This window comes from Pituophis catenifer, unplaced genomic scaffold (assembly GCF_029215685.1).
Source record: "Pituophis catenifer annectens isolate HBS135680 unplaced genomic scaffold, rPitCat1.0.hap2 SCAF_3, whole genome shotgun sequence".
NCBI classification, from domain to species: domain Eukaryota; kingdom Metazoa; phylum Chordata; class Lepidosauria; order Squamata; family Colubridae; genus Pituophis; species Pituophis catenifer.
Window position 1 is genome coordinate 112330394 of NW_027256883.1, and position 11623 is coordinate 112342016.

The following is an 11623-nucleotide window of genomic DNA, read 5'->3' on the forward strand; positions in this document are numbered from 1 at the left end:
ATACCTTAGTTCGACACAAGGATTGTGGAAAAAAAGGTAGATTGCATTGTAAGAAAATACGATAGCTCCTCACCCAGTCACACACTAAGAATACAGAATAGGAAGTTGCTTGATTCAAATCATTGTCAATTATCTAAGACCTGGAAATAAAATTAAGTCCATCTCACATCTTCTAGATGGGGGTCTTCTCCCCAGGCTATCTGAAAATCCACTCAATGTAATGGATAACAATATGTGATCCAAAAGCATCATTTGTAACCAGTATTGGAAAAATACTCTGGATATATTACTATTTCAGTAATACTATTCATGTAGATTCCATATCCATAATGGAGTTTTCTTACCTTTTTTAGCTGGGCAACCCCAATAATATGGGGAACGAAGGTAATATTACACTAGTTAGTGTAATAAATAAAATATGTGTCCCTTGTATAAGATAAAAGAGAACAAACTCAATTGCAATCATCGTCACCTTCCCCTGTCAAAGAAGAAACTAGTGTATACGCTGAGATACTGATTTGCAACCTTGAGCAGAAAATAATTCCTTCCCCTTGGGAGCAAATATCGTCCTTGCAACTTCATCTAGCATCTCTTCAGTGAACTGTAGATCTCGAGCAAGAAAAGCATCCCGAGCACAGAGCTTCACATGGTGATATTCCAAAGGCAAGAAAGGTACCAGAAAGTCTATGAGGTTTTCCTGATGAAGGAAATTGTGGGCATCTGGAAAAAGAAAGAAAGAAAGGCACAATTCATCTGGTAACTCCTGCTTTTTAGTTATTGACCAGGGTAGACAGTAATTAATTACTTGGCATTACTGGGGAGGCCAAAATAGTTTATTTTTAATAGTATCTTTGATACACATGGCCTATTTTAAGATAATACCAGCAACAGTGATAGGCTATTTTTTCCTTGTTGGCAATACTGGAGTAGTTTCATGATTTGTGTCCTGGTTACGCTGTTCTGATCTGTCTGGTACTTTTCTAGTTTTTTTTTCTATTACTTTGTATGCTAAGTAAGGAGGAATGGTTGTAAATAAGGACATTATGTCAAAGGAGACAATGATCTTTTCAGGAGCCACATTAAGCCTTGTAGATTTGTCAAAAATTGTGTGGGTGATGTGATCATACTGTTTGAGGGTGGAATGAGGAAACTTAAGCATTGTGCCAGCATTTTAAACCAGGTTGCTGATAGGGTACCTCATAGCACTACAATAAGTCTGTTCCCATACATTTGCAATTTAAAAACAGCAGGAAAAAACGATTTGATGAAGAGGAAGAGAAGGCAAGTTAATGGCAACAAAGGATTATATTGGCTTTGTTGTAGATTTAGAGCTGCTTTATATAATAAAACAAAAAACACTATCATTTATTTATAGCCGCTCATCTCACCAATACCAACTTTGGGGTGGCATCCGACAATGAGATAAAACAGCAATATAAAAAAAACAGATATTAAATGTAAAAATCCATATGAATAAATGGCAAACTGAAAACTTTCTGGTAGACTAACCAAGGTTGGAGCCACTATAGTAGAATTTAGGGAAGAGGCTTACTCTGCCTCTTTCTTTCTATTTTATACCTCTTATCTTGCAGAGTAAAACACACAAAGGAAAGGAAATGGAAATGGAGTATCTAGAACAGGGGTGTCTGTCAAACTTGATTTCATTAAGGGCCGCATCAGGATTGTGTTTGACCTCAGGGGGCCAGGGTGGGCATAGCCAGGGTGGTCGTGGCCAGCTCGATGTCACTTGTGTCAGGCGCCTGTGGTGGCTCGAGCACTCTGCAAGCGAAAAAGTGCTCCCGAGCTCCATTTTCGGCTGTGACGGCCTGCAATCCTCTGCCAGAGAAAATGGAGCTCGGGAGAGTTGCACATGGCCCTCGCAAGCTCCGTTTTCGCTTGCAGAGGCACCGCCAATGAATAGCTCCTATCAGCTGTTCCAGGCTGCGGGGATCATTGCCGTCCATCAGCGCCGGCACCGCCCATCAGCTCTGTCACCTATCGCTGCCTTTGCGTGCCCCATTTTCGGCCTCTGCATATCTCGCTTTCGGCCTCCATGCATCCCATTTTCAGCCTGTTCCAGGCGGCGGGGATAGCCGCCACCGCCTATCCCCGCCACCTGGAATGGGCCGAAAATGGGATGTGCAGAGGCTGAAAACGGGGTGCATGGAGGTGGCAACAGGTGACAGCGGCAATGGGCGGCAGTGATCCCCACAGCCTGCAACAACTGATAGGTGATATTCCAGGATGCAGATCCAACCGCCAATCAACTGCTCCTGCTAAATCAGGCTGTGCTGAAACTGACCTTGCTGTTTGCTGCAAGGAGGTAAATTGCTGGGAGGCAGAAGCCGAAGGGTGGGGGCCGGCGGGTGGGCGGGGCTTTGGCAACATTCACTGTATAAGATGCACAGACATTTCCACTCACTTTTTTTGAGGGGGGAAAGTGCATCTTATACTCTGAAAAGTACGGTAGTTTAAAAAAGCTTATATCATGAAACATGGTATTAAGATGCTATAATATTTTCTTTTAGACTAACATGCCTTAGTATCTTTTGTGAGTGCCTATTAATCAGCAGGCAAGAAGAGAAACTGCATACATTTGAAGAAAAATAAAACCTGGCTTGTCACAGTATGTGTTAACAGATCCCTCCAATTATTGCTTGTGACCTTATTATCCATTCCTCCACTTCCCAGAGCAAAATACAGGGTATAACATTTGACAATCATAAGCTAACATAAGCTAATTATCTATAGCCTCTATCCCCCTCTTGAACTTTTAACTCCCCTTTTACTAAACTAAATTTAAGTACTTTATAAAATCTCTCTAATCATTCATGAGCTATTTGAAATTTTTTAGTCCGATATTTGCCTTGAATATAATCAATCCATCTTTTCCATTCTAACATATATTTCTCATTTGAGTGGTCCTTTAGATATGCCGAAATTTTTGCCATTTCTGCTAAATTTACTACTTTTAATGTCCATTCTTGAATAGTAGATCTTCCTTCTTCCAGTACTGCGCCACCAAAAGTCTTGCTGCAGTTATTAGAATGGTGAAAATTAACATACTTTTTAAAAAAGCACTGATATTATTTGTGTATGGGCAAATATAACTTTACATTTGCTTTCAATCAATATCTTTGCAAAAGACAATGCATTACTACCCGAGTTAGAACTGCAGTGGCGGTAAAGCTTTAGGAACAAACAGCAATTCACCTGGGGAATCCAGCAGGTCTCTCCGCAGGAATTGTTCTAAATATTCCATGGTGATCTCTTCCCTGGCTTTACCAGCTTGCCAGAAATCCAGGGCCACCTTATTTATGATGTTTCCACCAGTGTTACTGGGTAAAAAAAAAAAAAAACATTACAGGTAGTCCTCAACTTATAACCATTCATTTAGTGATTATTCAAAGTTATAACATACTGGAAAAAAGGTGACTTATGACCATTTTTCACACTTACAACCACTGCAGCATCCCCACAAAATCAAAATTTGGACACTTGACAATTGGCATGTATTTATGATGGTTGCAGTGTCTTGGGATCATGTGATTACCTTCAGCGATTTTCTGACAAGCAAAGTCAACGAGGAAGCCAGAATCACTTAACGTTTGTGTTACTAACTTAACTGCAGTGAATTGTGGCAAAAAGTTGCAATACTGACTTAACTGTCTTGCTCAGCAATGGAAATGTTGGGCTCAATTGTGGTCATAAGTCAAGGACTACCTATGTTTCATTGACCGACAGAATTTAGCAGTTGCAGCAAAATATAACCTTTATATATAAACTTTATATATAACTATATATATAAATCTTGTCCTATATTCACAATAGTATCACAGGGCAAGGTTGTTAGTCATTATACAATAAAGTCCTGAGGGTGAAAGTTTCTCATTTCTACTGACACATTAAATCAGTTTGAATTCACTTGAATTACCCAGAATGGCTTGCGGTAGAATGTAAGGACAGGCAATCTGCAATCATATGTGCATTTTAACCTCCTGTTTTCTGGAATGAGATAAAAACGTGGAGCATGATTTCTTTACCCATTTCTTTTTTCTCTCACTCTTTTGGGGGATTATTATTATTGTGGAATATAGGTAGACTGAGAAAAAAAATGCTTGTTCAAAGACACCTAGTGCATTAATAGCATTCATGTTTGCTATCTTCCCTCTAAAGAGGATTTTCAATGAGGGATTTGGTTCACTTTGGTAAATCTCCAACCTCTTAGGAAAAAGCAGTGGCCTTTAGGTCTCAATAAATCAGAAAAAAGAAATTGGCACAAATCTTACTAGTTTCAAAGATCCAGTGCAAAGAAATATAGGTAGCAAAAAGTGGCAGATACAGTGGTATCTGTACTGACTTACAATGGTACTCAACTGCTTTGAAACTCATCAAATTTGGTACTCAAGGCATTTTGATGTGAAAATTTTGTCCCGGTACTCATCACGTACTCAACACACAAGCTAGAATTTGTCAACGCTGGATGCCTTGTGACTCACTGCATTATTCCTTATAGAAAAGATCTGGTACTCATCATTTTTGGTACTCATTGCGCTTCCTGGAACCAATTAACAATGAGTACCGAGGTACCACTGCATTTGCTTTTCAAACTCGATTATCATTATCAGCAGGCCAGTTTTTAATAAAGGTAGACGAGATTTTAATTTAAGGTTCAAAGCTTCTTCTTAGATGTTAGGCAAAGATAAATATGGTCTTTTGGTTAATAAAACTTCTGTTGACTACCTGAACATAGTCATGCAGTTTTCTTCACTGTAGTATGGAAGTAAGTTTGCTAACTCCTGCTCATGCTTTTTCCTGGGAGGTTTTTTGTTTTCTTAATCCGACCTACAGTCCTGGTAGCTTTCCAAGCACGGTCTTAAACATGACTGACTCTGCTTAGCCCCAATAAATTCAGCTAGGACTCACCACCTACCAATTAGATTTAAATCAATATATTCAAGTCGAATTGCAAAGAAGCAATTTTGAGAGTGATACAACTTTTTTCCTGACTTTCATTCCTAGTGTCAGGACCCCATGAATATTTTATAGTAAATGTTATTTATTGTATCATTAGTGAGTTGATTAGAGACAGAGGTATTCTTAAGAACACGAGCCTTTCCTCTCTAAAGTGTATCCTTGAATATCAGCAACATTGTAGATAATAGAGTCAGAGAGTCCTGTATGTTTCTGTACTTGTACTATACAGAATTTGTAAAAGGACAGAAATAAATCTTACTGCTTTTGCAAAGTTCAGCTTTTAGGCTAGGCCAAAAGAAAGTGCAACTCAGGATCTGCTAATGGAAGTGGCAAGAAAGTTTCAGAAATAAACTTGTGGAAGTATTAATATGTTTCTAGATTTTTCTACCTCATTTTTTTTTACCCTGGATTATTACTCCTCAATATTAAAAGCTCAGACTTTTAATATTCTGAAAAGACCCCAGAAAATATGACTTAGGATTTGTTTCTTATACTCAAAACAAAATTTACCTCAAGAATAAGAAGATGGACCGCCGATAATCAACCTTGTCAGCATTGCCATGGTGACCCACATATGGTTCGAGGGCATTGAGGAGATCAGGGTGCAGCTTCTCTGCTTCATCAAAGATGAATAAGGATTGTTCACAGAGTTCAACTGTCTCAGTGATTTGTTTTGTTAGCTCGACCTGAGTGAACAGGGAAAATAGGCATGAAAAAATGATTAAAATGGCATAAATAAAATTGATGTAGCCAGAGATTTATGTATGGCTTTATATCCCCTCTTTTAGAATGGATGCTTATTACACAGCCTTAATAACCTTTAAAAGCAATCTGTAAAACATCAAGAAAAATGAAGTCAATATGAAATTATCAACAAAATCCAAAAGTTTTTTTCATTTAAAAATCTTTGTTTATATGCTATTAGTGAGGGAACCAGAAATATTTTCCAAGGGAGAGTGATCTAAAGGTCTGTGATTCCCACCAAAAAGGCTTTTATGATTGCCTGACAAAGCACATTTCTTGGAGCAGAACCCAAAGAAGTACAGTAAGAATGCAGCCTGGCTAAAGGAGGTGGGTATGAATTTTTATAAAAAAAGATTGAAATGAAAGAATTTGTAATAACAGCAGAAATAGTAGAGAAAAGGGTAAGGAAGATCAAGAATTGTTCAGGACCAGATGAAGATGAATTGCATAGCTTTTGGTTGAAATATATGATTGGTCTGTGTTCACTCGTGGCCAAGCAGTTTAACAGTATACCACAAGGAAGTGAAATTGAAGAATGGCTAACTTCTGGCAAAACTTACCTGATAATAAAAGATCCAACAAAAGGGCAACCCCTGGCAACTACAATCCAGTTATTGGCTTACAAACAACTTTTAAACTGTCAATTAAGATTCTCAGTCATCCTGATAGAGTTGTCTGGAAGCAGAAGTCCAGTTATGGCAACTGGACTTTTCTTTTTTTTAGTTTGAAATGCTTAGCTCCTTGGATAAACATTGGCAGAGTATTTGAGGAAAGTGAAGATGCCATAAAGCAGAGTTCCTCAACTTTTCAGCTTTGCGGACCAGCGGGGGTGGGTGGCAGTGGGGATGGTTCCATGCAAGAAGCAGGCACATGCACAACTCCATTTGTGTGAGTGGTGGGCACACGCACCCATCACTTGTGCAAATGGAGCCTGTGTGCACACCATGTGCATGCGCTCACCCACCACTTCCGCAGCCTGATTCTGAATGGCTCAAGGCAGGCCTCAGCCCAGGGGTTGGAGACCTCTGCCATAAAGTCATAGTCATTTACAATCATTCATAGCACGCTATAAAGGCTTACTAAATATCAGAGAAACTGAACTGACCCTCAAGAAGACTAACTGAAGAAAAGAAAAGAAACATGGCATGGCAAAGGATTACAAAACCAGTAAACAAAAAACTAGCAGACTAAGCAGATAACAGCAAGATCTGGCAATGGCTAAGAGCAGGAACAATATTATTAATATTATTAAACACTATCTTTCTATCCCAGATCCTTGGTTAGAACTCAAGAAATGGACAAAAATGCCAAATTCACTCTAAAGATCTGGCCAACTACGCAGCCAATCATAATTAATAAAATTTTATGCCACCTAACTCTGGATGTTATTCATATTAATAGGGGCCCATGATTCAGCCTACTCACCCAGACTTTTAAACTTTGACCTGCCTTTGAGCATCCTTAAATCAATGATATTGTCCTTACTATTTGTATCTTGAGCCAAATAACTCATGTGCTTTGATCTAGTCTTCTCAAGCTACACTATTTTGTTTGGATCCCTAAGGACAGGCCATTGACATTATGTCCTTTGCTAGAGAGAGAAACCGCAGCAGGATTAACCCAAGCAGATCTTTGGATATAGGAAGATTCATATGAACATAGCTAACTTTCAAGTTAATTAGGCAATCTAGGGCTTTTTAAAACCAGTAGTGTATAATAACCCATGGAATGACAATCAAGGCAACTTGTGCGGATATGTGCTGTAACATGTACAAATTTCACTAATGTTGTGTTCCGTAAACATCCAGGAATTCTGAAGTTCCTTATTTTGTACATTTCCCAAGATAAAAGAATTGATCCATGAACCTTCTGCATGCCTGACTTCTAAATAACACCCCCTCCCTAAAATTGCACTATACTTAACACACACCCAGAGAGACACACAATATACAAATATCCTCTCACCTTGTAAAGGTCCATGTAATTGAGATGAGGGAAATGAAGTACTGAGATGAAAATTTTAACACAGTCACTTTTTAGGCCATCTCGATAAAGATGTTCTGCCATTAAACGAGCTACAAAGTTCTTGCCAGTACCAGACCAGCCATGAAAAGAAAGAGTTAGTGCTTTCTCTGGCTGTGGTGTTTCCAAGAAACCTTGAATGGCTTTCAGGACAATTTTTTTGGCCAAATGCTGGCCATGGAGTCGTTTGCTCAGAACCAGTTCCAAGCCTGTGGGGGGAAAAAAGAGGATGAATCTCTTGCATGGCATGTTGGAAACTGCAGAAGCCTTACATTGCTAGAAATCAGGATTCACAAGATCAAGTTAGAATTCTCTTGAGCTCGAACTGTCAAATATAAGGATTGCATAAAAGCACACTGAAACAACAAATTATAGCCTTGGCTCCAAAATCCACTTGTCAAAACACCTCACTGTTCTTTCTTTCTTTATGTAAACTAGTAGTTCTTGTAGCTGTACAAGATATGCTTAATGTGGGTGTGAAATCTCTAATAGTCCTTCAGAAAAGATTTCTGATAACTGCATTTGATAGTACATATTCTCTATGTAAATTCTTATCTCTTATCTCTGATCCTTTGCTTCAGCCAGTAACTTGGAAAACATGACAAAACCTAAGAATTAATTGAGACTGAAAACAGTCAACAAAAAATATTTCTGAAAGTGATTAGAGAAGGAAATATGCACACCCAGTTTTTATTAAAGGTGAAAATTATGGTTTGAGCAAAATGGCTATTTCCTCATTTCCCAGAGGAAGATTGGAGGAGAAATTGGAGGAGAAACTGTACAGAGCACTTGTGGGCGATCTCAAGTTGTCTCCTTGTCTGGAGAGGAATTATGAAGAGCCAATCTATTTGCTTTTAGCAGAGTCACCTTCAGTTCACCATTTCTTTCCAATTAATTTGATCAAATATGTATTCAATCTCAGTGCTTCAATCATTAGAAGACAAGAATTGGTCTCCATGTCAAATCAAAAAGGAACAGTGCAACTTTAGTGTGTTGGAACTATAAGGGAAAGATTTTGGTTTTATAGCTTTGTCATCCTCCAGAAAGATATAGTATTATACTAAAAGAGATGCAGTTAGGAAAAGAATATTGAATACTATAACTTATTTTTTAAAAATACACAAAATCCACACTGCTTAAAGCAAAGCTGATCAGCCTTTAAGCCAAATAAAGCTGTGTAGCACTCCCAGATCACATTTCTAAATTTCAGAAGCATAAATGCTGACCTTCAGTAATGCAGTATTTTTAACATGGAGGAGGGGAGGAATTAAAATAAGAAGAAAGTAAAGTCTTTACCTGTGATATTGTTGACCACTCTGCAGTCTCCTGTTGGGCAGCACCTGCCAAAACCACAGTACCAGGTTGAGACTAATTCAGTCACCATGGGTAACTTCCAATCTAAAAGGTAAAAACACCAGATTGGGAAAAGAAATATTTGAATTGCTCCTAGGCAGTTGGCTTGAAAAAACTTCTACCTTGTTCCCCATTCTCAATCTGTTTTACAAATCTTGCTGTTAGCTCTTATATTTTCAATGCGCCTGATGAACAACTATTCACTTGCCCAAAGTAACCAATACTGCACGGCAACACTTTCTCTTTTCATTTTTGCTGCAGCTTTGTCTACTATTCTTCTTCTACAATTCCACTTTTCAGGGCTTACTATTATTTTTAACACTAAACTAAACCAGCCAGTCTGGGATAGCCAGTTGAAAGAACACAGGGATTTCAGTAATCAGATGCAAAGTTACAAGAAATCGAAGCCTGTGTTTTCCCTATGATCCCTTTTTTGGCTCTTTCACCCATAATGAAGCAATTGTAGAAGTAGACCAGACATGAGCAAAGAACATCCGTTTGTTCTAGAAAAGTTTGTCAATCTTGGCACCTTTATGAGACAGGGACTTCAACTCCCAGAATTCCCTGGCCAGCATCTTCAAATCCATGCCTATTACAGTTGCCAAGTTGAGAAACACTGTTCTAAGAAGGAAGGAAATGGTTAAGTCTGGATGGATGGATAATATTTTGCTGAATAGATAATATCTAGATGGATAATATTTTGCTGAAAATAAAGAGGCCACACATGGAAAGTTCCCACTACTGTAATTCAGATGAGATTGGAATTGGATAAGTCTTTATCCCCTGATGTCCCATTCATTGTCATGCCTTTGTTTATGAGAGAATTAGCTCCCTATTAGGAGACTAAAAAATCCATTTCCCCTGAAACTCTTGAGGATTTTTTTCACCGCCCACGTTTATCTAGGGATTTTATCAAAATCCCTAGATAAACCGGCATAAAAATAGTTTATTAAACCTACGAACGGTGTTAGTAAAATCTTGTGGTAGTTCAGGGAGCATTTTTACTTTAGCCTTTAATCAATTTATTTGGTCATTTCTTAGAGGAAGGGAGCGATATCCGACTGAATCCCCAAGCTTTAAAATATTAATGTAAAACGTAATTATTTCTATGCCCGCTTGAGCTGTAATAGCACGTTCAGCATAGACTTAGAAATGGTGCTAAAAGTCTGCATTAAAGAGCAGCACTTCCGCGTCCTCTCTTCCTTGGAGACCACGGTAAGAATTCTGGGAGTTGGAGGCTGCAAGTGTGCAGCCGGCGGCCATTCGCCAAGGAGAGAGGCAGCAAGCGCCAGGGGGAAAACCCCGCGGAGACCCTACCGTGCTGTCCCAGGATGCCTCTGCTGCCTTCCTTCTCTTCCTTGCGCTGCGTCCTCCCTTCCTCCTCTTCCTCGCAGCCTTCCTGCCACACCTGGCAGGCCAGCAAGTGCCAGTACCGGCGGGAAACGTCCTGCACGGCCCCGAGCTGCTTCTCCAAATGCTCGTACTGCCGGTGGCTCAGGAAATCCGCACTTTCAGCCTCTTCCCCGCGGTCCTTACTCGCTTGTGCCCCCATCAACTGCAACGCTAAGCAGACATATAGCAGCCCAGTCCGGCACCCCATGGCTGTCTGCGGAAGGAGGAAGCCCGAGCTACGGCACCGGACTGTCTATATCGCCGGGCAGCCGAAACCAAGCCCAGTTCTGCAATGGGTTGGGAACTGATCTCATTTCCCTTTCGATCGGGACTATTTCCTCCTTTGCCCAGAGGCTGAAGGTCCGATAAAAAAGCCTTTCGCAAGTCTTGTTTGGAGAGAAAGGTCCCCTGGCTTTTGGAATGCAGTTCGTGTATTTTGGCTTCTCTTCCTTCGGAATAATTGAGAAAGAATAAATAAGAGAGTTGGGCTGGGGCCTTCTTGTCCGTGCTCGTTTATTTCGTCTAGTCGGAAGGGCCTCGTTGACCTGCCCTATCCTGGCACGGGGAAAAAGGGCCATCGGGGGCAATTGCAATAGTTCTGTCTGGTGTTTTCCGTGAGTAGAAGATAGACTATGCTGGGATCGCCGGCTCTTATCACTTGCATGTTTTCTCGTTTTGGATGATCGCAACAAAATAACTGCCCCTGTGCATGTTCTCCGCTGAAGTGAAGGGGATGGGGAGGCTTAAGTAGGTCATTTGGATACACGAGATTCCGTTCTGGTAACACTGCGATGTGCGCCTAGCCAGGGATCCGGTTGCCCTTGTAGAAAGTCAGAAAACACCTTCCTAGAGAATGAAATATTTTGAGGAATATTAAAAAGGCAGGATAGAATATTTCCCCTAAGGGAGAAATGTGGAAAAATCTTAAGGGAGGCAGAAATCAGCCCTGCCCAAAACAGAAATTGAGGAGGGCAGCTTTTAGAAATGCAGATTCGGTAATCCATTCAGAAAGACTGGGTCAGACAGAAACTCCAGATAAGCGTCACAATTAGGCAATCCAAAAATTGACAAGATTAGCTCAGACAAACACCTAGGATTTGCATTTCCCCTTCTGCCTATACAGCCATTCATGACC

General features: G+C 40.0%; 1 protein-coding gene across 1 annotated transcript; it reads right to left on the bottom strand.

Annotated features, from left to right (window-relative positions):
* Nucleotides 1-358: 358 nt before the first annotated feature.
* On the bottom strand, nt 359-10744 carry TOR3A (torsin family 3 member A). Its single transcript, XM_070939251.1, has 6 exons — nt 10414-10744; nt 9040-9141; nt 7687-7952; nt 5488-5663; nt 3214-3338; nt 359-720 (listed from the first exon to the last, which is right to left on the bottom strand). The coding sequence occupies exons 1-6, from the start codon at nt 10694-10696 to the stop codon at nt 494-496; spliced, it is 1179 nt and encodes a 392-aa protein (XP_070795352.1). The 5' UTR covers nt 10697-10744; the 3' UTR covers nt 359-493.
* Between the last annotated feature and the right edge of the window lie 879 nt (nt 10745-11623).

What these genes read in the sequence shown, in the direction of transcription:
- TOR3A (XM_070939251.1), bottom strand. Translation starts at nt 10,696, where the DNA reads ATGGGGTGCCGGACTGGGCTGCTATATGTCTGCTTAGCGTTGCAGTTG. An exon ending in AGTGGTCAACAATATCACAG is followed by an intron (nt 7,953 to 9,039) that starts GTAAAGACTTTA and finishes TTCCCCCCACAG; the next exon opens with GCTTGGAACTGGTTCTGAGC. An exon ending in ATTACATGGACCTTTACAAG is followed by an intron (nt 5,664 to 7,686) that starts GTGAGAGGATAT and finishes CTGTTCACTCAG; the next exon opens with GTCGAGCTAACAAAACAAAT.